The sequence below is a fragment of the Halichoerus grypus genome, chromosome 1, assembly GCF_964656455.1.
Source record: "Halichoerus grypus chromosome 1, mHalGry1.hap1.1, whole genome shotgun sequence".
NCBI lineage: Eukaryota > Metazoa > Chordata > Mammalia > Carnivora > Phocidae > Halichoerus > Halichoerus grypus.
Window position 1 is genome coordinate 163,448,131 of NC_135712.1, and position 27,323 is coordinate 163,475,453.

General features: G+C 38.6%; 1 protein-coding gene across 5 annotated transcripts in view; it reads left to right on the forward strand.

Annotated features, from left to right (window-relative positions):
• Positions 1-27,323, forward strand: part of TMCC1 (transmembrane and coiled-coil domain family 1) — a 250,694-nt gene that overhangs the window by 106,076 nt on the left and 117,295 nt on the right. Inside the window, exon 1 of one of the 5 annotated variants that reach the window (XM_036073620.2) lies at positions 11,105-11,454. The exons of the other annotated variants lie outside the window; for them this stretch is intronic. Coding sequence (XP_035929513.1) covers positions 11,416-11,454 — 39 coding nt within the window. The 5' untranslated portion in view covers positions 11,105-11,415. Of the gene's footprint in view, positions 1-11,104; positions 11,455-27,323 lie in introns of those variants that run through there. 5 annotated transcript variants of the gene reach the window in all.

Genomic DNA, 27,323 nt, shown 5'->3' on the forward strand with positions numbered 1-27,323 from the left:
TATGTTTTTGTCATTAAAATTCTATGCACCAAGTTTATAGCAGTACAGGTTACTATATTTGTCCATGTATTTACCTTTACTAGAGACCGTTTATATATATATATATATATATATATATATATATAATTTTTTTTTTTCAGCGTGATAGTTTCCCTCCCATTAGTCCCTTAACTCTATTTACTCTTCTTCATTCTTTTTGCTCCTCTGATTCTGATTTCAAATGATCTGCCTTCAAGTTCACTGATTCTTCTGCCTGTTTAGCTCTGATCTTGAGCCCTTCCAGTGAAATTTTCCATTCAGTTATTATACTTTTCAATTCTAGAATTCTTCTTTGTATAGTTTCTGTCTTTTGTTGATATTCTCATTTTGTTCATGCATCATTTTCCTGTTTTCTTTTACTTGTGTTCTCTTTTAGCTGATTGAGCACTTTTATGACTTATTTTAAATTTTTTGTTTGGCACCTTATAGGTGTGTGTTTCTTTAGGTTGATCTTTAAGGTCTGTTTCTGGAGTTTTATTTTGTTCCTTTAATTGGGCCAAGTTTCCCTGTTTGTTTGTTTGCTTCCTTGCCCTTCCTTCCTTCCTCTCCTTCCCTCCCCTCCCCTCCCCTCGCCTTCCCCTCACCTTCTGGCCAGGCTGGGATTTGGACATTTGAAAAAATAACCAGTCTTTGCATACTGAATTTCTGCATGGGAATATCTTCACTAATCAGCCTGACTGGAGGTTCTAGAGCCTCTCAAACCATTTCTCATCTTAGCTCCCCCTGACATTTGTCTACGGAAATGCAGCTCTAAGGTGCTGCTTACCTATTATATACAGCATCTTCCAACTCTGGTTCCAGTCATCCCAGTTCTTTGAGTCAGCCAAGACAGAAACCAGTCCCTCAGGCAGCCCTCAGACAAGCCAGAATGTAGGATATTTAGTCTGTTCTGTTCGTGTTCCTGAGGGAAAAACCTTGGCATGGGGGTTTCTTTCTGGTTGTTCCGTATTATGCTGTGCAGGGGAAGTAGCATGAATGGGTGCACCATAAGTTTTTCTACACGTTTCACTGTTACCATGTCTTGTTCATTATGTTATCATGTGTGGGTACTATAGCTTCTTACCTATTCTCTGGAGTTTTTGTAGTGGTGTTTTGGTCCATATATTGTTAATTTAGTGCCTCTATGGGAGAAGGAAAGCCTATTATCTACCTAGTCTGCCAATTTGTTGATATAATTCTCCCTAGTATCAATTTTTGAAGTATAAATTCTGCCAGATAATGTTTCTCTTCATAAGACAGGAAATTAAAAGGGAGTTAGAATATTTTGGACTTGAGTAAGGCATTTGGTTTTCTCCTTTGTGAGGTCTACAAATGGAGAAAATGAAATCTAAAGCAGTAATAGTTTAACGTTAGAGTTTTATATTGGAATAAAGAAATAAGGTAATAGAACAGTTACATATCTATCCTGTCAGGCAAGATTATGGTTTCTTTTGAGGTTTTCAGGGCATTCCATAAATATTTATTAAGTGTCTACTCTGTTTAAGATACGATACAGTTGGCATACAGAAAGTATAAGATGTAATCCTATGCTTAATGCTTAAAAAACTAAATAACAGTACAGAACCCAATGCTTAAAAATGAAGTAACAGTACAGGACCTGAGTAGCAAATACAAAATATGAGAACTGTCACTGTGAGTTATACAGAAGCAGAAATAACAGTGAACTGGAGTGGACAGGGTTGGCTTCTGAAGAACATGAATTTGGGCTGGACCTTGAATGGGTAGAATCATAACAGTATATATCCTGGAGAAAAAATACCATATGTCCAAAAGTAGGCATGTACAGGGCAGTATTGTTTCTACTAGCAGAAAAAAATAATTTAAATTGTGATCAAGAAAAGTAAACTAAATAGGGGCCCCTGGGTAGCTCAGTCATTGGGCATCTGCCTTCGACTCAGGTCATGATCCCGGGGTCTTGGGATCGAGCCCCACGTTGGGTTCCCTGCTCAGTGGGAAGCCTGCTTCTCCCTCTCCCTCGCTTGTGTTCCCTCTCTCGCTGTGTCTCTCTCTGTCAAATAAATAAATAAAATCTTTATTTTTAAAAATTTGATTTATTTGACAGAGAGAACACAAGCAGAGGGAGAGAGGGAGAAGCAGGCTCCCTGCTGAGCCAGGAGCCTGATGTGGGACTTGATCCCAAGACCCTGGGATCATGACCCGGGCCGAAGGCAGCCGCTTAACTGACTGAGCCACCCAGGCGTCCCATAAATAAAATCTTAAAAAAAAAAAAAAAAAAGAAAAGATAAAGAAACTAAGGGGCGCCTGGGTGGCTCAGTCGTTGAGCGTCTGCCTTCGGCTCAGGTCATGATCTCAGGGTTCTGGGATTGAGCCCTACATCAGGCTCCCTGCTCGTCGGGAAGCCTGCTTCTCCCTCTCCCACTCCCCCTGCTTGTGTTCCCTCTCTCGCTGTGCCTCTCTCTGTCAAATAAATAAATAAAATCTTTAAAAAAAAGAAAAAGAAACAAAATAATAAACTAAATAAACTGTTTCCTCTGTACTATGGAATATTATGTAGCAATAGTAGAGATCCGTATATTCTGACAAAATTTTCTAAGTAAATTCTTGAATTTTTAAAAGCCAGTATCTTAGTTTGTTTAGGCCACTATGACAAAATACCAGACTGGATAGTTTATAAACAATAGAATTTTATTTCTCACAGTTCTGGAGGCTGGAAGTCTGAGATCAGGGTGCCAGCATGGCATGAGGGCCCTCTTCCAGTTGTAGACTTTTTGTTGTGTCCTCACATGTTGGAAGGGGCTAGGGAGCTCTGTGGGATCTCGTTTACAAGAGCACTAATCCAACCTGATGAGTGTAGTACCTCCCAGAGTTCCCACCTCTTAATATCATATTGGGCTTTAGCATTTCAACATACGAATTTTGGGAGGACACAAACATTCAGACCATAGCAAAGAGTTTTAATTAATATGTATATTATGATATTAGTTGGGTTAAGAAAGAAACCAAGCTAACCTGAAGATGATACTGCATACTTTTATAGGTAAATAGTATAAAAGTTCATTGTAAAAGAAGGATAAACTGATAACAGTGGTTACAACAATTAAGCATTCATACTTTACTTACATAATTAAAGAACAAGAAGAATCCCAGATGAAAATCCATCAGAACACTGGTAGTAGTTACTTCTGTATGGTGATATTTTGAATGAAGTTTCTTATTCTTTATATTTTACTGTATTTTCTGAATTTTCATAAGAAATTTTTTATTGGAAAATACTAAATTACAAAGAGTATTTCATAAGTGGGAAATAAATAATTGACATATGGTTAATAAAATTAATTCTTATAAAAGTGGAATAGAAGAGTAAGTAGAATTTAATTAGGTGGAAAGATCAGGGAGTTTGGGGGTATGGGAGATGGTTGAGGGAGAGAGAAGGAACCCAGAATGTCTTAGAAACTTTTGAAGTTGTATAGAGCCATTGAACACTGCCTTATATTTTTAAGGCATTTATTCAATACGTATTTAATGACCTAGTAGGTGTCAGAATACCCCTATGAGCATATTAGGGTCCCTGCCCCTAAGAAACTTATGTTTTGATGAGGGGGATGAAGAAGAACAGATTACAATACAGCAGTCCCCCTTATCTATGGTTTTGCTTTTTTACTGCAGCCCAGAAGGAGATAATCCTCCTGATGTATGATCAGAGGTCAGTAGTAGCTTTTTTTTTTTTTTTTAAGATTTATTTATTTTAGAGAGAGCACACAAGCGGGGGGAGGGGCAGAGGGAGAGGGACTCTCAAACCGACTCCCTGCTGAGCGTGGAGCCCAACAAGGGGCTTGATCTCATGACCCTGAGATCATGACCTGAGCCGAAATCAAGAGTCGGACACTTAACCGACGGAGCCACCCAGGCGCCCCTAGGTCAGTAGTAGCTTAATGATATGTCACAGTGCCTACATCATTCACCTCACCGCATCTCATGTAGACATTTACCATCTCAAATCACCACAAGAGGAAGGGTGAGTACAGTACAATAAGGTATTTTGAAAGAGAACACATTCACATAACTTTTAATTATATATATGGTTATAATGTTCTGTTTTATTCCTGGTTATTATTAATTTCTAACTGCCTAATTAATTTTATCATAAGTATGTATGTCTAGGAAAACACATTGCATATATAGGGTTCAGCACTATCAACAGTTTTAGGCATCCACTGGGGGTCTTGGAAGTATCCTCCACAGATAAGGGGGTGTCTACTTACAGTGTAGTAAGGAAGAATCAATTGGTAAGGTGGAGAAAGGGGTTGGTGAGGGTTGATAGAGAAGGCTTTCCTAAAGGTACAGATGTCTAAGCTGAAATTTGGAGTTAAGTTAAAATAGTGTGAGATGTCTAGAGAGAGAAAGCAGGGACCAGCACCTGGAACACCTGGAACCTGTTTTAAGGACTTGTTTTTGTGGTGTTGAATTATTCCATATTTATAATCTTACTGAGTGTTCTTTGCAACATAGTAAATAATAGTCTCCTTAGTTGTTTGGCACTTGGTAAGCACATAATAAACTCTTTTTTCCTCTCCCTCCTCTATCTTTTCTTCTCTCCCTCTTCCTTGTATGCATTTACTGCAGGTGATGCATGGCATGCGTTTTTTGGGGGAAATAAATGCAAATCCTAAAATATTGCTGATATAAAAAGGGGGCAGCCTTAATTTAGCATATTTGAAAGAGCCATGCCCAGTTCACTAAAATAAAAATGCAATTTGATGTGGTTGACTGCTCTTTAAATCAGCTATCACAATGAGTTAGTTATGGAATTGAATACAAGAGGTATTCACATTTTTTGATCATGAACATCTTTTAACTTTTTTTTTTTTTTTTTTTTTTTTTTTAAAGATTTTATTTATTTGAGACAGAATGAGAGAGAGAGAGAGAGCACATGAGAGGGGGGAGGGTCAGAGGGAGAAGCAGGCTCCCCGCCGAGCAGGGAGCCCGATGCGGGACTCGATCCAGGGACTCCAGGATCATGACCTGAGCCGAAGGCAGTCGCTTAACCAACTGAGCCACCCAGGCGCCCCATCTTTTAACTTTTTACTACTTGGTAAAATGTACTACCTTCAGGGTTAATTATATTGACAGTGGCTTGGACCTTTATAAATAACTACACAAGTAACTTAATCTGTTCTATGTAGATAAAACGTGGTATCTGTGTTGTTACCTGTTGTGGGATTGCCAAGTGAAATTTGTTTTTGTGAGATAGAAATCTCGTATCATTTAAGAGGCCTGAATTGCCAGAAGAAGTCCGAAGCTGACAGCATTATTTACTAAATTTTTTGAAACTAGATTTCCTTCTTCCTTGTTTTAAAGGCAGACAGTAACTAAAAGAGTCATAACTTCTGTAAAGAAAGAACCTGTCACATTATTTGTTAATGTTGGGCTATTCCCATTTGGGCAGTTTATAGAAAAATGGTAAGCCAATGTGCAATTTAGAAAGGAGGAATAACTGAATTTTGTTACAGTCCACATTCCCATTCCACAAACAAAAAATACTCTGAACACTACAGGCTGACAACATACTGCCTTGTTACTATGAGAAACAAAGTTTTACTTACCACTTGAATTACACCTCTGCGTCCTTAACTTGTATTTTTTCTGCTGCATGGAATGCCCTTCCTCTTTTTTGTCCATTTGCAAAATACCTCTCCCACCTTAAAGACTCTGGGTTTAAGACCTTTTTTGTCCCATAAAAGCTCATCACTCCTTTTGTCATTACTGTCCCTGCTGTTGGGGAGATGCCACATTAATGACAATTGTTTAAGTTTTCTGTTTCTTTACTAGATTGTGACCTGCTTAAAAGTAAAGGGTGTCATAAATACTTGTTTAGTGTGTGAATGAAAGGGGGCTTTCTGAAATGACGTGGCATTGCTTAATGAAAGCCTACTAAATTTTTAGGCTTAGTTTTATTGACTGGTAGCTAGCTGGCACTATCTCTTCTGGCTCCTATTACTTCTGGGTTATCACAGGACTGGTTAAAACCCATAGTGATGTTTGAACATGATTTATTTAATATAACTCTGTTATAGGAGTTCTTCAGTTATGCCAAGCTTCGAGGAGACTCACTCAACTTAAAGTGTAAAGGTTCACATTTTTAAAAATAGAGTAATTATTCAGTTTCAGAAAAACTTGACTGCATGAATATCTTTAGTGTTTGGTTTTAGTGCGTTTTAAATTATTAAAAATAGGAGGAAGCATGATGTAATGGAAGCAGCAATATAGTGAAATTTGTATTTAGGGTTCCAGTTCTGACTCTAATACCAACTCTGTGATTTAGGGGCAAGTTTGAAAACCTTTTTGAACTTTAGTTTACTTCTCTGTAAAAGTGTAGTTTGTATTACATGATATTAAGTAGTATACAACTTTAATATCTATTTTTAAAATGTGTTTATATAGAATTTTAAGAATGAAGTTTGTGTATACAACTTTTTTTTTTTTTTTAAAGATTTTATTTATTTATTTGACAGAGAGAGACACAGCGAGAGAGGGAACACAAGCAGGGGAAGTGGGAGAAGGAGAAGCAGGCTTCCTGCCGAGCAGGGAGCCCGATGCGGGGCTCAATCCCAGGACCCTGGGATCATGACCTGAGCTGAAGGCAGACGCTTAACGACTGAGCCACCCAGGCGCCCCTTGTGTATACAACTTTAATATCTATTTTTAAAATGTGTTTATATAGAATTTTAAGAATGAAGTTTGTGGGGGAGGGACAAGTGTTTCAAATAAAGAAACCAGCTAAATTGGGTTGATTTGTTTAAGTTTTATAATATTTACCCAAGGTATTTGTATGTTTCTGTTGTTATTTTGGACTTTTTTTTTTTTTAAGATTTTTTAAAATTCAGTTAGCCAGTTTATAGTACATCATTAGTTTCAGATGTAGTGTTCAGTAATTTATACGTTGCTTATAACATCCACTGCTCATCACATCACATGCCCTCCTTAATGCCCATTACCCAATTATCCTATTCCCCCCACCCACTTCCCCTCCAGCAACCCTCATTTTTTAAAGATTTATTTATTTATTTTAGAGAGGTAGGGGGAGGGGCAAAGGGAGAGGGAGAGAGAATCCAAGCCGACTCCATGTTGAGTGCTGAGCCTGACACAGGGCTCGATCTCATGACGCTGAGATCACGACCTGAGATGAAACCAAGAATCACCTGCTTAACTGACAGTGCCACCCACACTTCCCTGTTTTGGACTTTTTTTTTTTTTTTTAAGATTTTATTTACTTATTTGACAGAGAGAGACACAGCGAGAGAGGGAACACAAGCAGGGGGAGTGGGAGAGCGAGAAGCAGGCTTCCGGCAGAGCAGGGAACCTGATGCGGAGCTCGATCTCAGGACCCCCGGGATCATGACCGGAGCCAAAGGCAGACGCTTAACAACTGAGCCACCCAGGCGCCCCAGTTTTGGACTTTTTAAGTGGTAATGTGAATCAGAAAGCAGTATAGTCCTAGGTAAAACATACGTACATATGTTTATACATATGCAAGACAATGAATAATAAGGTAAGTACTAATGTTATCCCTAGTGTGGGGTTATATATGATGGATAAAATAAAGAGAATAAAATATTTTTCTACAAAGATAATAAAAACTAAAATAAAATGCCATTTCCTAAAGATTATGGCTTTGGAAGTAGATTATTATTTGACAAACAAGTAAGGAAAATGTATGGGGAGCTGCAGCCAACATGTCAAAGGCAGACTTTTTTCTGGTTCCTAAATCTACTTAAAACTCTTACCTATGGTGGAAAGCAGAAGACAGGATTGCTTAGTGATTGATGTTCATCTCTTTTTTAGTTATGATGGGGACAAGAGTTTTTTTTTTTTTTTTAAATTAAGAGAGAGTGTGTGAGCAGGGGGAGGGGCAGAGAGAGGGATAGAGAGAATCTCAAGCAGGCTCCATACTCAAGAGCCCAACCCCGGGCTCGATCTCACAACCCTGAGATCATGACTTGAGCCAAAATCAAGAGTCGGCTGCTTAACCATTGAGCCACCCAGGCACCCCAAGGGAACTTAACTAAGTTCTTAAAATGGGGTGTGTGGACAAGCTTTAGGGGAATCCATTGACCATTTGGAATTGTGTCAAAAACACTGTGTATGTCTATTCATGAATTTTATGTCTGTTACTCCAGTGACTGAGTTCATAGCTTTTAACAGATCTCTGAAGAGTTTGTGATCCAAAAAAGATTAAGAATCTCGGGGCGCCTGGGTGGCTCAGTCAGTTAAGCGTCTGCCTTTGGCTCAGGTCATGATCCCAGAGTCCTGGGATTGAGCGCCCTGCAATGGGCTCCCTGCTTGGTGGGAAGCCTGCTCCTCCCTCTCCCTTTACCTGCCTGTCTGCTTACTTGTGATCTCTCTCTCTCTCTCTCTCTCAAATAAATAAAATCTTCTAAAAAAAAAAAAAAGATTAAAAACCCCATGGACAGTTCCTGTCTGTTTCTGCATAGAGTAAGGGGGTTGTGGATTTTCAATCACAGATTACTGGAAGGACAGTGTTTATTCAGGTCTTGGAGTAATAAAAGAATGATTGCAGAGATTGATTTTTCTCTAGGTTATACATTTCTGCCTTCTAACTATTCTTTTGTAACCTTTGATCTTGGTCTACTATTTTCATCCTTTGCTGTCAGACACCTCAAAATAGATCATATTCAGAGATTTTAATTTTTCCCCTAACGGCTATGTTTATTGAAGATATTTTCATTTTTTTGTTGTCTTATCAAGGATTGGATTGCAATATTACACTCGGATGATTTTTAACAGGTCTTGTTGCCTTTGAACAATTAGAGGTTTGTGTTTATTTTAATAGGTAAAAAATTAGTAAGTTCCTCCTAGAATGAAGACACCATTCTTTTAATCCATAAGTCTTTTTTTTTTTTTTTTTAAAGATTTTATGTATTTATTTGACAGAGAGAGAGACAGTAAGAGAGGGAACACAAGCAGGGGGAGTGGGAGAGGGAGAAGCAGGCTTCCTGTTGAGCAGAGAGCCCAATGTGGGGCTCGATCCCAGGACCCTGGGATCATGACCTGAGCCAAAGGCAGACACTTAACGATTGAGCCACCCAGGCGCCCCAATCCATAAGTCTTTTTATGTTTATCTGGGACTTTGAGGATTTATATCCTGTTCAAGTCATCATTGATATTTTTTGTGTACCTAGGTGTGTAGACTTTTGACAGTTTTTTCTAATTCCTTTTCCTCTTTCCTTTCTTTGGGAGGTGCGGGTTAGAAAGAATCTTGCAACTCTTTGCAGTCTAGCAGTTATCTGGGATTCCAGTTCATTATATCAGAAACACTTCATGTTTATATTTAAAACAGTATGTCTTTCTGTAAGGAACTTTATTATTTCCACACCAGCATCTCATTAGGTCTTCCTTCATTCCCAGGAGAAATTTTCTGAGTATTCAGTTTCATTGTGTAGGAAAAAGATGGAAGTACTGGTACTCTTACCCTTTAAAAACAAAACAAAACAGAAAACACACAGAACTCAGGTTCTCTCTCAGCCTGTCTTCTACTTGGACTTAAATTTCAATCAGTTTAAATATTAGGTTACATTGCATATTCTGAACCTTAGATATGAGGGAGCCTTTACTTTCAGTCATAGTTGTTGATTAAAGTTTTCTTAGCTTTGGAATTTCACAAATAATTTAAATATGTTCAACCCTTTTCCATTTAAGGTTTTTGGAATAAAATTTTTATATATATATTTTAGTTAGAGTGAATTTTTTTTGGAACTGTGGCATCCTGTTACTTGTTTGAATCTGGTACATCTTTGTACTCTTCTAAGGTATTGTGAAATATGTGTGTGATATTTTAGGTGAAGTTTTTAAAATTGTGCATCATATTTGGTGATAATTGGAAACTGGAGTGTGTGACAAGGGCATAGTTGAGAATAACCATTGTATAAAATATCTGTCTTTTCAAATTCATTTTTCACTTTTCTTGCCCAAAGGAAAAAAAAATTAGTAACACTATATGGTTTCCTCATGATAATGCTGATGTTTTAGAGAGAATACTCCTGCTTCACTTATCTGAAGAATTGGGATATTAATATGTATTTCACAAGGGTGTTTAAGAAATCAATAGGATAAAATATGTGAAATGCCTAACACAGGGGCTGCACATAGTAGGTTCATTCTAACAAAGACTATATGTGACATAAGCATAATCATGCTTACAGGGAATTGAGGATCACTAGAGCAAGGAAAATTAATATGTGCCAACAAGTTCTGCCCTGGTCAGTTTTTAAAATCATTTAGGAGTAATGAACAATTCAGACAGGAGCATGTAGAGTGGAAATTTCACGAGAATGAAGTTTTGTCCTTACATTGGTTGTCTGGCAGCAGAATCAAATAAATAGGAAGAGACTGGCAAACGATAGCAAAATATTTTTTATCTTTGCAACTGCCCTCAGGATTGTCATTTTCATACCTCTTTACCTACATTAATTCACTCTGAGCTGTTTCTTTTGTTATGTGTGTAGATTTTTTTTTAATTACATCGTTCTAATGAGAGAAGTCAATTAGCTCAGGAGGTGGCCTTAGTTTGTTTAACTTGGTAAGGAAGTTGAAGTCACCCTGTAACGAAGTTGAAGTCACCCACAAAGTATGCCTCTCTGCACCTGACATTCCTTCCCGAGGCGGGACTCCTCCCTGTGAATAAGAGGAAAGACTTGGCCAATTACCTTAGACAAAGCCGGACAGCTGCCGAGCCCAGCTGGGAGGAGTCTCCTCGGAGCAGAGCTGGTACAGTCACAGTCGGGGGCTTTTTGCCACCTCCTTTTATTCACACCATTTTACCCAGCAGATTACCTGAGGTGGAGGTTGAGAAGGGGGTGTCGCTCTTTGCAGGGGACCTCCTCCACTGGGAGGGCTTTAGGGTGGGAAGAATTGCAGTTGCCAGGTTTCTGCTTGAGGCTGATGCTTTCTAACCCCAGTGCGCCACTCCTCGCCCCACACAGACCAGAACATCAGGTTCGGCCCCCCGGAGTCTCAGGTGGCACCAGAGCGGCATCCTGGGCTGAGGATTTGGTGGAAAGAGAAGGGGTGGTCCTTCTGTCTGGACCCCTCTCGGCTGACTCACAGGAAGTGCTAACCGAGCTTGGCACTGGGCGAAGCAGCTCCAGGATTCTGCCCCTCCCTGCCGCGGGTCCGCCCGCCCTCTCCGACGTAGGCTTTGCAGTATCTCCCGATGGAACAATGAGGTGGTTCCAAGTTTGCTAAGACTCCCAGGGAAATTCTTTGGACTTCTGTGATAGTCTTCAAAATGTTTTGCCATCGACTTTTCCAAGAAGCTGTTTTTTAAAAAAACAAACAAAAAAAAACCAAACCCTTCCCTTCGTGGATTGCTTTGTCTGAAGATTACTCAGGGTGACCATGGTTCAACGCTTTAGCCTCAGGAGGCAGCTATCCAAGGTGGGTAGCTTGGGTAGCTTTGTGTGTTTGTTTAGGGGAAACTCTCACTAGATTCGGCATGGTTTCCTTTTTCTCTAGAACTGTTCTGTCAAGCCTGCCTTCCTCCAGAGCTAAGGAGGGGCTGGGGGAGGAAGCGCTGCCTTTTGTTCTTTCCTCTGACAGACACAAAGGTTTCAGGCTGACTGCACTGGCAACTCCAGATTTTGTTCCCCTAAAACCAAAGCTGTCATCTGTGAATTTGGAGAAAGTTAGAGTTTGCTTCTGAAATACAGTTTCCAAGGGGGTGTGCGTGAAAGAGAATAGTGGGTAAAAAGTGCATTTTTAATTAGCAGTTAGTAGCAGCTTATTGACCAAGATGAGAAAGCCTTATTGGTCTATGGAATCAGTGCTTTTGTACAAAATTTAGTATTAAACTGGGGAAAACTTCCGTAAAATAGTCCAATAAGCAAGACCTGCATAAAAATGTTAAAATGAGTGGTCGTGTTAAGAAATTCGCATAGTTAATGAAAGAGTGTGTGAAAAGCAGTAACCAGAAGGCTTACCAATCAATTTTTTACAGAGTTCTGTTTGAAAAGCAGGTTCTGTTTGTGCAGTTTTGAGGGAAAAGTTCTTTTAACCTAAGAAATTCAAACTTTAGGAAAAAAAAAAAAAGGCAAAGCTCTCCTAGAAGAGGGGCTGACGATTTTCTGAATCAGCCCCGCCGTGGCTAGCCCTCTTTTGACCCAGTCGTCGAGCTCTCTGTTTAGCTGGTGCAGGAACTAGTTTGGAAAGAGGTATGCTGAGAGTTGAGCTTTATTTCAAAATCATTCTGTTCTTTAAAAAGCCTATTCTAAAAAGGTAGTAGTTGGTGGCTGAATTGTGTCACAGTTCATTCCCTGCAGGCAGAAACTTAAACAAATAGTAAATCAGTAGGCATTCTTTACTTTTTGGTTGTTAGTCAGAATTGTTAAATCCTGAAATGTGTTATTATCTTAAGGGAAAACCTTTTAGTTTCTCACAGGCGACCTCAGTATAGAATATGTGCACTCAGGCAAAAATGAGCAAAGAAAGCTCTTGCGTCCATCCACATGTCAAATTTCATCTCTTGGATCGCCAAGCCTAACAGGGACTTTTTAGAAGTAGTAAAATAAATTTCCCTTGCTTCTCTTCCCCCAATTCTAGCTACATGTGTTGGGGGTAGTGGGCCAAGAAGTCCCCAAATTCTTCTAAGCAATTTAAAAAGAATAATTTTTGTTAATCTTTGAACAACCTCTGGTTTATATATTTCCAAATATGTAGTACATTTAAAAAGGAGATATGTAGATTCTCAGGGCAGTAATTTTTTTGCACAAGAATGCCTGAAATAGTTCAGAGCCAGGTGATAATTTTCTGATTAGTAAATAACTTCATTCTAGGTACTTTGCTCCCAATGTTTCTCTCCCAATTATTTTTTGAACTTTTACGCTTTTCATTTTATACTATATGCCCTGCTGTGATTTATAGAAAAGACACTTCGGGGGAATTAGGAGCACATCTTCTCTATAACATGAAGAAATAAAAGGTACATTATATAAAAACATTCAAAGAGGTAACCTCTTTGAATTCCCTTTTTTTTATCACCCCTCCCCTCCATGTTAACGTGGTTTCTAGGTCCTGTACTGAATGGTGAGGACCAAATCTAAGGAAATTTGTTTTCTATCAAATGTCCTTAATATAGTATACATTCAGTAATGAATTGAAAAAATAATATTATTAATTGTTTCAATCTGTGTGGGTGCTGAAATAAGAAAGAGAAATGAAGTTTTATCAATAACCTCTTTTTAATTTTAGTGAATGCCCTGTACCTCTGTTCTGTTTTTTCAGCTAAACCCGTATGTTACCTGAGATCACAGGACCTGTCTTAACCCAGTACGTGGTATTTCTGGCACACGTTGAACACTAAAAGTGAAATTAGGTTTTTGTAGGTCAAAAACAGTTGGCTAGAAACTGCATGCAATTTCATATGATTCCAACTTCAGTAACAAGTATTTTTGCCAATAAGAAATAATACTCCACAAGTATAGAATTGTCTTAAGATGATCTCATATTTTAAAAAGCAATTTCCTATTTTAACAAAAAGAATACTCAAGTGATCATCTATAAATTCTGTTGGAAATTTTTTGAAAGAAAACGTAAATGTTTGCAGTGATTTTATTTTATTTTTTTTTAAGATTTTATTTATTTATTTTGACACAGAGAGATAGACAGCGAGGGAGGGAGTATAAGCAGGGGGAGTAGGAGAGGGAGAAACAGGCTTCCGGCTGAGCCCGACACAGGGCTCGATTCCAGGACCCCGGGATCATGACCTGAGCCTAGGCAGATGCTTAACAACTGAGCCACCCAGGTGCCCCATGTTTGCAGTGATTTTAAACCTAGTTTCTAATTTAGATTCTTTTTATCTTAAGTTTGATAGCCATGTTTACTTACACTGGATATTTTCCCTAGAGTATTCAAATGATTCCTCTAGGCTAATGAATGTTCACATCTGAACTTGTAAAAGGAGGAAGGAAATTAAGAAATAGGTGAAATAAAAATCTTCATTTTTAAAAAGAGTGCTCAGTAATCTTTTTTATTAGATCCTAGTTACCTGACTCCCAGAGAATTTCTCTTTCTTTGCCACTTTAGATTATTTTCTTTCTACATAGTTTTCTCACATATGACTTCAAAAATATTCACTAAGGAAAGCTTTTTCTTTCTGCCCTACGTCCTCTGCATGAGCTAGTCCGAAGAGTCTGGAACCTGCCAATGAGGACTTATCATGTAATTCTCTTAACAGATGTTCAAATTAGGTGGTATCAGCTTCATTTTGTCATTAAAGAAACAGGTTTGGAGAAGTTAAGTCATTTGTCCAAATCTGGAGGTAGAGTCAGGTTCAAACTTAGGTCTAATTCCATACCCATTCTGTTTCCCCACACTGTCTTCCTAAGCTTCTGGTGTATTAGTCATTCTATTGTAATCTCTCATGTTTCTCCATATGTTTATACATGGTTATAGACAACAATATAGTAAATAACTTGGGTAACTTCCTTAGAGCAGCTCTTTCTCCTGCAGTTGAAATTAGTATCTGATAGGGTTTAAATTTATCAGTCAAACTTGGTAAGTGTTTCTTGCAATTGAAATTTTTCTCTTTGGCCAGAGAAACATTGATTTCAATAAGATAGCTGATTTAATAAGGTCATATTAAATGCAGTTTGAAGTTTACTGCATGCGTTTGTATGAACCTTTAGACTATATTGCCTTTTAAAAAACTTCTATTAAGGGGAGAGTTACTCTTAAGTTTCTATAATAATTTTTTTTTTAAAGATTTTATTTATTTGACAGCGCAAGTAGGCAGAGCGGCAGGCAGAGGGAGAGGGAGAAGCAGGCTCTCTGCTGAGCAGGGAGCCCGACGTGGGGCTTGATCCTAGGACTCTGGGATCATGACCTGAGCTGAAGGCAGCTGCTTAACCAACCGAGCCACCCAGGCGCTCCTATAATAATGTTTAAGGGATGAAATATCATGAGTTACACATTCAGAAGTTCTTAAGTCACTTTGGCTCTAACCTTCCCTCCCCCATCTTTTAACTGGGTAATAGAAAATCAGATTTTTTTCCAGAAACTTCAGTGTTTTAGGAGGTATGATAAAAGCTGAGGAGGCTTTGAGAAATGATTTTAAGATAGATTATTCCAGTAAAATATTATACCCTCTTATTTTACTTTTGAATGGTAATGATTCTCATAAGTTCAAAAATTAAAAATTTACCTAACTGTGGAGGTGCCTGGGTGGCACAGTTCGTTAAGTGTCTCACTCTTGGTTTTGTCTCAGGTTGTGATCTCCGGGTCCTGAGATCAAGCCCCTCCCCCTTGCCCCTCCCACTTGTCCTCTCTCTCTCTCTCTCAAAAAAACCCCAAAAAACACACTCCCCCTTTTTTAAAATTACCTAACTGTGAAATCTTGCTTCCAAATGTGTCTTTTCGACTGGTTTATATCCCTGCCACCTTAGGTAACCAGTTTCTTATTTATCCTTCCACTGTTTGTTTATGCATATGTAAGAAAATGTGAACATATGTTTCCTGGCCCTTCTAAAATGAAAGATAAATGCTGTACAGTTTGTTCTAAGATAACTTGGACTTTAATTTTCCAGATACGGATCTAAATAGTTATTTCAGTTTGGGGTTCACATTTATTTTTAACATTTTCATGGGAGGCTTAAGTTCTTTAGGACAGGTATAGCAACACAGAATGTACTCTCCATATCAAAGATAATTAAAATAACAGCAAATTAATGATGACTTGATTCTTTTTCAGTTCATACCACATTTCTTTCCTACTTGGTTTGAATGCTCTCTCTTGCTATATTAAAATTTTTCAGGGGTGCCTGGGTGGCTCAGTCGGTTAAGCATCTGCCTTTGGCTCAGGTCATGATCCCAGGGTCCTGGGATCGAGTTCCCCATCAGGTTCCTTGCTCAGCGGGGAGCCTGCTTCTCTCTCTGCTGATTCCCCTGCTTGTCCTCTCTCGCTCATGTGTGTGCTCTCTCTCTCAAATAAGTAAAATCTTAAAAAAAATTTTTCTTTTCATTTGGTAAAAAACATAGAATATAAGAATCATACCAGTAGGGGTGCTTGGGGTGGCTCAGTCGTTACGCGTCTGCCTTCGGCTCAGGTCATGATCCCAGAGTCCTGGGATTGAGTACCCCGCACTGGGCACCCTGCTCAGTGGGAAGCCTGCTTCTCCTTCTCCCACTCCACCTGCTTGTGTTCCCTCTCTTGCTGTGTCTCTCTCTTGTCAAATAAATAAATAAAATCTTAAAAAAAAAAAATCATACTAGTGTATCTTGGGTTGGCCTGTGAAGAGATTAATGGCTAAGAAATAGTACTTGTGGGTTTTTCCCCCCAGTCCTCCCACTGATTTGTTGAAATCACTTGATCCAGACTTGTAGAGCACTTGAAAATATGATTATCTAAAAATGTTATTCTTTCTCTTCCTACATTTGGTAGTGTCCTATTATTTGTTATCAGTTTTGTATTAGCATAAGAAACAAGATTTAGGGAGGGATTGATCATAATTTGAGTTCATAATAAAAACTTTTTTTCTTTTTCTTTTATTATGTTAGTCACCATACAGTACATCATTAGTTTTTGATGTAGTGTTCCATGATTCATTGTTTGCGTATAACACCCAGTGCTCCATGCAATACGTGCCCTCCTTAATACCCATCACTGGGCTAACCCATCCCCCCACTTCCCTCCCCTCTAAAATCCACAGTCCATGGTCTCTCATGGTTCGTCTCCCCCTCTGATTTGCCCCCCTTCATTTTTCCCTTCCTTCTCCTAATGTCCTCCATGCTATTCCTTATGTTCCACAAATAAGTGAAACCATATGATAATTGACTTTCTCTGCTTGACTTATTTCACTTAGCATAATCTCCTCCAGTCCCATCCATGCTGATGTAAAAGTTGGGTATTCATCCTTTCTGATGGCTGAGTAATATTCCATTGTATATATGGACCACATCTTCTTTATCCATTCATCTGTTGAAGGGCATCTCGGCTCTTTCCACAGTTTGGCTATTGCGGACATTGCCGCTATGAGCATTGGGGTGCATATGGCCCTTTTTTTCACTACATCTGTACCTTTGGGGTAAATACCCAGTAGTGCAATTGCTGGGTCATAGGGTAGCTCTCTTTGTAATAAAAACTTTTTTTCAAAAGTAGTTTCTTTTGAAAAAAAATTTCTTTGAGAGAGTGGGCATGTGGGAGGGGTGAGGGAGGGGCAGAGGGAGAGGGAGAGAGAGTCCCAGGTAGACTCCATGCACCTGACACTGGGATTGATCTCACGATTCTGAGATCATGACTTGAGCCGAAATCAAGAGTTGGATGCTTAACTGACTAAGCCAGCCAGATACCCCTTCTTTTGAATTTCTGTCTGATTTCTTTTGGGTTTATGACTTGGTATATGTGCTGCTGAAGTGAGCACTGGGTTTATGACTTGGGATAACATATATGACTTACTTAATTTTTCTGTGAATGTATTCTTATCAATAAAAGGAAGAGGGATCTTTCACTTCCATCTTAATTAGGGTCTTTTAAAGGTATTTGGAAGGCTAAAGTGGAAAATTTTATTTAGATTATACCGCAATTTTTAAAAAAGTATTTTGAACCCTTTTAATGTTAAGTACTATATGGGTACAGTGAAGTATTATATGTAATTTAAAACCTCAAAGGGGGCGCCTGGGTGGCTCAGTCGTTAAGCGTCTGCCTTCGGCTCAGGACATGATCCCAGGGTCCTGGGATCGAGCCCCGCATCGGGCTCCCTGCTCTGCCAGAAGCCTGCTTCTCCCTCTCCCACTCCCCTTGCTTGTGTTCCCTCTCTCGCTGTGTCTCTCTCTCTGTCAAATAAATAAAAATCTTAAAAAAAAAAAAAAAAAACCTCAAATACATATAGGCAAGGGAGTCTCTGCTGGATGAATACTTTCAAGTCATGGAAATGTGTGCAACATCTTTTTTTTTTTTTTAATTTTATTTATTTATGTGACAGACACAGCGAGAGAGGGAACACAAGCAGGGGGAGTGGGAGAGGGAGAAGCAGGCTTCCCGATGAGCAGGGAGCCTGATGCGGGGCTCAATCCCAGGACCCTGAGATCATGACCTGAGCTGAAGGCAGTCGCTTAACCAACTGAGCCACCCAGGTGCCCCAGTGTGCAACATCTTTTTATGCTGTTTTTATTTTATCTCCATTACTTCAGAGATCAACTGGTTTCATACTTGGAAATACAATGTTTGGTGTTTGTATTTAGCCAGAATTTAAGTGCTACATCTTCCTGTGAATCATTAATCCACTTTTAGGAGGCTTAAATCAGGGAGTGGTGTCATCAGCATTGAAGGATTGTTCTGATGTATTACATAACCAGAATAGGAAGACTGATAACTGCTCTTCTGTTAATGAAATGAGATCCTTAGTAGGACTAATTCTGTATATTATGGATGTGGTGGGAATAGGTAAGGAATAGAGAATGGCTTTCTTTCTCAGATATATTGGCAATAATAGTCTAAAATAGAGAAACTAATTTAGAAATATGTGTATGGTAACTGAAATATTTTTGTGATACTGATGCCAGTTTAAATTTTAAAAATTACAGTAAGTTATAGACTGTAGATCTGAGAAAGTGGTATATGCTACCAACAGAAGATAGTTAACCTCCTTGGAAGTGTGTTGCTTTTTTTGTTTCATAAGTACGCAACTACTCTCATTTGGTGTTGATTTGAATGTTATCTTCCTGAGAGAGATGGATATAGTAAATGACTCAGAGGGTTCTTTGAGGTAGAAATATGTTTACCAAAGGCTGTTTTGAAGATCAGTGAGCTGATACACTTGAAAGTGCTTTGAAAACTGTAAAGTACTGTATTAATTTAAGAATTTAAGGTGATGGTATTTTCATTATTCTGTTATTCCATAAGTTTTTTGTTTTTTTGTTTTTTAAAGTAGGCTCCATGCTGGGTGTGGAGCCCTACACAGGGCTTGAACTCACGACCCTGAGATCAAGACCTGAGCTGAGACCAAGAGTCAGATGCTTAACCGACTGAGCCACCCAGGTGCCCCATAAGTATTTTTTTAAGTTTTATTTATTTTTGAGTAATCTCTACACCCAGCATGGGGCTTGAATTCATGACCCCGAGATCAGGAGTCGCATGTTTCTCCGACTGAGCCAGCCAGATGCCCTATTCCATAAGTATTTTTGAAAAGAAGTGATTGTTCTTTTAAACTGTAATTTAAAATACACACATATACCCACCTCCCTCCCTCCCCCACCTTTTATATGTATGGAGGCCATCTTTGGTTGGTAGCAATGATTGCATCTGGAAAGAAGACCTGGGACACTGGGGTTGAGGGTGGGAGGTAGACTTGCTTTTAAAAACTATTTACCACATACATAACTTTCTAAAATAATAGCTCTAGTCAAATGTGTTAAAAGTTCATAGGAAACAACATAGGGCTGCTGGAAGGGAGGAGGGGGTAGAGGGATGGGGTAACTGGGTGATGGACATTAAGGAGGGCATGTGATATAATGAGCACTGGGTATTATATAAGACTGATAAATTATAGATCTGTACCTCTGAAACCAATTATACATTATATGTTAATTTTTAAAAAGAATTTAAAATAAAATATAATCATTTAAAAAAAGAAAACTGTCTTTAATAGGAGGAACTTGACCACAAGGAGGGAGTATGGAAACAAGAAGCACCACTCTGTTTTGCTTCCTATATCATGAGGTACCTCACATGCCAAAGTAAACAAATGGAAAACTAAAAAATAAACAAACACCAAATGAACAACCACAACAAAAAAGTTCAAAATGTAGAAGTGAATTTCAGGCTCATTATTTTTCAGTGAAAACCATTGCTAATAGTTTACTTAAAGATTAATGGTTGAAAGATGGTATTCTTCTGGGCTTGGTACTTTCTCCCAACTATCCAGCTATTATTCACAGATTGAAGATAACCTTTGTGTGTAAAACATAAGTTTGCAGTATAGAATCACTAACCTTTTAAGAATTTTTCTTTTAAGATTTTATTTATTTATTTGACAGAGAGACACAGCGAGAGAGGGAACACAAGCAGAGGGAGTGGGAGAGGGAGAAGCAGGCTTCCCACTGAGCCCGACATGGGGCTCGATCCCAGGACGCCAGGATCATGACCTGAGCCAAAGGCAGACACTTAACGACTGAGCCACCCAGGCGCCCTCCTTTTAAGAATTCTTTAAATGAACCTGTTTAGGCTAAGCATTCTTTAAATGAACCTGTTTAGGCTAAGTTAATCATAGTATTCTGAAAGCCTGTTTTAGGAATGTTGTATAAAGTCAGGAACACATTTTACTTGTTTTATCTGTATATAGAAGATGCATGTGATACTTAATATTATGAAATATTCTGATTTGTTCTTAATCATTTTGGCTTACATGAGAAAATGAAAAGAAAAATTGGCTCTTTTGAACACCCTGGGGTTAGTTAGAACTTAGCCTCTGCTTTATACATGGACCTGTAACAGAATCCTATTGCAAAACACGTTGATTAAAAAGAAGACAAGGCAAACGGACTTGGCCTGTGCTAACACAGGAAATTTCCATTAAATTTCAGTTTGTTCTATCAAGCGTTTTTATAAGAAGATCACTTTGTCTTTACTGAAAATTTTAATATCTGTTATTTTTAGGGAGTTCTAATATAAACATCCTTTCAAAATCTAATCTGAGAGTTAGTTTATATTTTTATGGGGAAATTTAACCAAGGTAATGGGGTTCCAGCCTAAATGGCTTAATTTCTGTGGAGTGAACAGAGAGGTAAATCTAGAAAACTATCTTTGAGATAATATATGTGGATCATTGAATATTATCGCTTAGTATGTGGAATTTTAACTGCAGACTCTTATTATACTTGTCTAATATTCTTTCCCTGCCTTTGAATTATTTGAAGATATACAATGAAATCATACAAACAACACCCATTCTCTTTTTGGTATAGAGTATGTTTGTGTTGAGACTTAGGAAACTAGCCACAGATGTTGGTCTCAACAGATTCCCTTTGGACAGAATTGGAAATCTGACCCATTCTACTCAGTAGCTAGTGGTGAATGATTGTTTTGAGTCTTATGAAATGATGTTATTTATCATTGTATTCGATAACACCCAACCATTAGGACTTCAAAGAAAATTTTAGAGCATATAATACACATTCTATATATATTCTAACTTGAAAAGAACTTGGAACACAGTAAGCAGAGATAGTAAGTTGTATATAAAGATGAACATCGGGGCGCCTGGGTGACTCGGTTGGTTAAGCGTCTGTCTTCAGCTCAGGTCATGATTCCAGGGTCCTAGGATCGAGTCCCGCATCGGGCTCCCTGCACAGCGGGGAATCTGCTTCTCCCTTTCCCTCTGCCTGCCGCTCCCCCTGCTTGTGGGCTCTGTCTAACAAATAAATAAAATCTTAAAAAAAAAAGAAAAAGATGAACATCTACTTCATTTCTTACTACTCATTTCCTTTACACATATTACTCTAGCTGCACCCCTTCTTTGCTATTTTTCAAATGTACTACAGTTCTGCCTCTGTTCCTGTGCATTTATTCTTCCTTCTGCCTATAAAGCTGTCCATCCAAATACAGGTGGTTCAGCTTATGATTTTTCATTTTTTTTTTTTAAGATTTTATTTATTTATTCATGAGAGACAGAGAGAGAGAGAGAGAGGCAGAGGGAGAAGCAGGCTCCCCGCTGAGCAGGGAGCCCGATGCGGGACTCGATCCCAGGACCCTGGGATCATGACCTGAGCCGAAGGCAGACGCTTAACCATCTGAGCCACCCAGGCGCCCTGATTTTTCAGTTTTATGATGGTGTGAAAGCCATATGCATGCAGTACAAATTGCACTTGGAATTTTGAAGTTAGGTCTTTTCCATGGCTAGCCATACGCAGTATGACACTTTTGTGATGCTGAGTAGTGGCAGCAGCCGTACCTCCCACTCAGTCACACAATCACAAGAGTAAACAACTCATACAACTATTCTGTACCCATACAACCATTCTGTTTTTCACTTCCAGTACAGTATCCAGTAAATTACATGAGCTCTGCAGTACTTTATTATCAAATGGGCTTTGTGTTAGATGATTTTGCCCAACTCTAGGCTAATGTAAGCATTCAGAGCACAGTTAAGGTAGGCTAAGCTAAGCTATGTTTGGTAGGTCAGGTGTATTAAATGCATTTTTGACTTAAAGTATCTTCAACTTACAATGCATTTATTGGGATGTAACTCAGTCATAAGTCAAGGAAGATCTGTATCTGTATGGTTTGCTCTTGTAATCTTTGAGGTCACAGCTCAGAGGTCACCTTTTCAGCAAGGTTTTGACTGCTTTCTTTAAAATAGCAAAACTACTTAACACACACACCTTTCCCCCAACTCTCCTTATCTTCCTCTTCAGTTTCTTTTCTTTTTTCCCCTCCAGTGTACTTAGTATCATCTGATACATTATATATTTTTCTTACTTTTGTGTGCCCCCCGCCCAGTGTAAACCTTATGATAAGGATGGTTGTCTCTTTTGTTCCCTTCTACGTGCAGGAACATAGAATCGTATCTGGTATCTGATAAGTGCTAAATAAGTATTCATTTCATGAATGAAGTTAAGTATAAAGAACAGTGTTAAAAAAAAAAAAAAAGAATGGCAAGTCTCCTTGTCTATTTTCTTCCATCTCTTCCCATTCTGCTACCACCATGCCCACCTCAGGGTACTTCTACTCCAGCCTCCCTTCTGCTGCAGAATAATCTCAGGTCTGATAAGACTTGCCATGTAATAGACACCAAATAAATATTTGTTGAATATATGCTAATACTATCTTCCCCAGATATCAGACAAATCTAAAAATCAGAAATGGTGATAAATTGGCAACCTGCTCTGTTCTTGAATTATAGGTATTCATATTTTTAAATTCATCTTTTTGATGAATTGCCTATTCTGGTCTCTCCTACCATCATCTTTCGTCTGTATTATTGCATTAACCTCCTAACTAGTACTCCAGCATCTACGCTTGCCCCATTAGAGTTTATCACAAGAGACAGAGTGATACTAATAAAACTTAAGCCAGATGATGGCATTCCTAAGATCAAAACTTCAATGTCTTCCTTTCTCATTCACCCTGTGTCGTCTACACAGTCTGTCTGTCCATTAACTCTGACATCATATTCTATTCTCCCCTTTGCTCATTCCACTCTAGACATACTGGTCCTCTTGCTGTTGCTGAAACATACCAAGCATACTCCTCCTTCAGAACCTTTGCAATGTACTTTATCCTCTGCTTGGGATGCTCTTCCTCCAGATAGCTACATCACTCATTTGCTTATTGCTTTCACATCTTTCCTTAAAAGTTATCTTCTCAGATCATCTCAGTGAGACCTTCCCTGAGCACTCTAAAATTACTATATCCCCTTGTTTTATTTTTTCCCCTAGCATTTATTACCTTCTAATATACTATATCATTTACTAATTTATTTTGTCTGTCTTTTTCTTTCCTGCCCCCTCAAGAATGTAAACCTTGGAGGGATTTGTCTGTTTTGTTTATTAATGTATCCTTTGCACCTAGAATATAGTAGATGGCTAGTTTCTATTTATTGAATACATGAATGAAACACTTTTTTGGGAAAAAAAAATGGGAGAAAAGAAAAGAGCCATCCTGAATTAAAAACAATATTCCATGGAATGTTGTATTTTATTATCAAACAGAAATCTTAGTGTTTAACTTTTTTGAAGTGATTTTGTCATTTCCCTGTATGCAACCAAAAACAAAACAAAGTCTTTATTTTTAGCTTTTTTGTAATAAAACCCTAGAGATTTCTTCTGCCAACAAGAAAAATTCAAGTTAGGGGTGCCTGGCTGGCTCTGTCGGTGGAGTGTGCAACTCTTGATCTCAAGAGTTTTGAGTTTGAGCCCCACGTGAAGTGTAGAGATTTCTTAAAAATAAAATCTAAAAAATCCAAGTTATTCACACCTCTTATTCAGTTTGATCCTACGAAATAGATCAGTCAGATATTATTGTCCTACTTTGTAGATATGTAAGATTTCAGTGTTTCTTAAAACTCTTCTGTGGACATTAACAAAGAAGTATTTCTTGTTTTGGTAGTAAATGCCAAATTCCTAAGTAGCTTAAATTCTAGTTGGGAAGACAAAGCTTGAAAGAAGAGAAAATCTATTTATTGTGTCCAAGTGTTTCCTATATACTAGTGCTCTGAAAGCTTAACAAGGGAAAGGTAAGCTAGGAGAGCTCAAAGGAGATGGGCTTTGAAAGACATTTGGGTAGGGGCACCTGAGTGGCTCAGTCGTTAAGCGTCTGCCTAAGCGTCAGCTCAGGTCATGATCCCAGGGTCCTGGGATCGAGCCCCACATTGGGCTCCCTGCTAGGCGGGAAGCCTGCTTCTCCGTCTCCCACTTCCCCTGCTTGTGTTCCCTCTCTTGCTGTGTCTCTCTCTCTGTCAAATAAATAAATAAAATCTTAAAAAAGAAAAAGAAAGAAAGACAGTTGGGCAGTGAACCAGTGAGAGGAGAGGGAACAACAAATCAGTCCAAGGATTATTGTCTGTTTTCTTCTCTGCAGTATCCCTCAAACCTGGAAGTCTCTCCCATAGTTTGTTTGTTTATTGAAGGAATGAATGTGATAATGAGAGCATAGTGCTCTACATAATTAGTGAAAACTGCTTGGCCAACAGATTTAGCAAAGAAAATGTATGAAGACGTTTTATGAAGCCAAGTCTGGAGGGTTTAGATGCCAGGATACAGATTTGAGACTGGTTTGGTTAAGTGTTAATAATCTAGACCACGTTCTTAAGTAGAAGGAAACCCATGATGTAAATAGTATGCTAAGAAATTTTGTCTAAGGTAACAGCTCCTTAACAATAGAACTTTCTGTGGGAATGGGATTATATCTGTGCTGTCCAGTATAATAGTCACTAGCCGCTTGTGTATGTTACGTACTTGAACTGCATCTATTGTGAATTAGGAACTGAATTTTAAATTTAACTAATTTTTTAATTTAAATAGCCACCTGTAGTTAGTGGTTACCATATTGAACAGTGCAAGAGAATACTGAATAGTTTGGAGAGTGAACAGACTAGGATTGAGAGAACAAGTAGTAGGCTTTTAGAGTAATCCGGGCATGAATGATGAAATTCAAAAAGGGAGAATATGCATTGTTTAGAAGAAAGATCAACAGAATTTAATGAAACTGAGATGAAAGAAGGAAGACCCAGATTTTAAGCCAAGACTCTGGGTAATGAGGAATTTAATTGTTAAGAAAATAGGAGATTTCGGGGCACCTGGGTGGCTCAGTCGTTAAGCATCTGCCTTCGGCTCAGGTCATGATCCCAGGGTCCTGGGATCAAGCCCTGCTTTGGGCTCCCTGCTCAGCGGGGAGCCTGCTTCTCCCTCTCCCACTCCCCCTGCTTGTGTTCCCTCTCTTGCTGTGTCTCTCTCTGTCAAAGAAATAAAATCTTTATTAAAAAAAAAAAGAAAATAGGAGATTTGGGTCAAGCTGATTGGTGGTTTGTTGGTTTGGGTGCAAGTTCGAGTGTGTATATTATGTCTTTGGTGAAGATTGAATGGCTAAGTGGAGAGATTTTGCATTTAGAAATAGAGAATTTTGGGTTGGATAATGGTCATGATGTTAAAGTTTAGAGGTAAAGTCATGAGTGGAATCTGAGTCTGAGTTTTGAGCAGATAATAAAGGAGTGAAGGTGGTGATGAGAGTCAAATGCCGAAGAGAAATTAAAGTGAAGATTGACTGAATTTAGTCATACAACTATAGATTTAGTAGAGGAAGACATCCAAGAGATTGTCATCTAATCCATTCATTTTACAAGTGAGGAAAGTGATGTTCAGTGATGTGAAATGAAATGTTTAAATATACAGAGCTTGTAAATGTCAAAGTTGAGGGCTTGAACCTAAGTTCTCTGCTGACCCTTTCAGTTTACTGCTTTTCTCATTATGTTGGCAAAACAAAATCCTACTGAGAAATTTCAGTAGAGTGTGATGGAAGTTAGATAACAGTAATAAGAAAGTAGAATATGGATGGAGAAATGGAATTAGTAAGTGTGGGCAGCTTCTTTGAGAAACCTGGCAGTGAAAAAGGGATTGAAATGATACGCAATTGAAAGAGGCAGTGAACTCAGACCAAAGTTTTCTTTTGGTTCCAGAAGTATTGTTGAATAAATTCTGGCATGACAAGCAAGGGATAAAAGTGCCAAAGTAGTATTATCTTCCTCTTACTGCTGCTTAGGGAGATGAAGTAATTGACTTGTAGGATATATCATCTTTGGTGCCAGAAATAGTCCTTAGATCTACCGAAACTATTAAGTGATCAAACCTCCTTTTTCCAAAAAGAATCCTACCTTACCACACATTGTTCTGTTTTGGTTCAAGATGTAGATTGTTGGTGTGGTTGGCATTTTACTTGGAAAGATAGGACTTCATCATATTTCCTGTTCTTCAGGCCGTTTGATCTCCTAAGACCTAAAAGGAATTCAGAGAGGCAAATCTTCAGCATGAAGACTTTGAGTATGTTCTTTTTGTAATTTAATTACCCAGCCACCATTGTTTGAGGATATTTGCCATGATATTAAAGAACCAACTATGGAAAGTTATATGTGCCATAATATGTTAATTATCTCAAAGCTGGGGTGGTTTCAAGGGGAGAGGTTTCCCTGATTCTCCCCACCACCACCAAAAATGTACCACAAATGATACCTTTTTATATCTTTAAAATAGGATATCATATTAGAAAGAGAATTTTTAGTGAAATGATGAGAATACATCCTGGAGAATGAGAAAGAATTTAAGATTGTTAAGGACTGACCCTAGGGGCACCTGGGTGGCTCAGTTGGTTAAGCATCTGACCCTTGATTTCAGCTCAGGTAATGATCTCAGGGTCTTGAGATCGAGCCCCACGTTGGGCTCCACGCTTGAGCTTCACTCTCTCCTCTTCCCCTGCTCTTCCACCCCCACCACTCGCATGTGCATGCTCTGTCTCTATCTCTTTAAAAAAAAGATTGTTAAGGACCCGAAGATTGTTTTACGTTATGGTTGTTTTACAGAAAAAATTATCTCAAGAGACTTCCTTGGCTTTAGCCCTATGTGGAAAATGAAGTTAAAATATAAGAGATTTTTAAATTTTGCAGTGATGTCTTAGAAGTAAAATCTGACAAGGGGTTTAAAGCTGGAAATTACATCTTAGTATTTAATTTCTACTACCAGCTCATTCCTGACCAAGCACATGACCAACCACTTAGTTGATTTTATTGCTGCTAGGTAGTCTCTATATATTACGATGGAAGATGTACTTC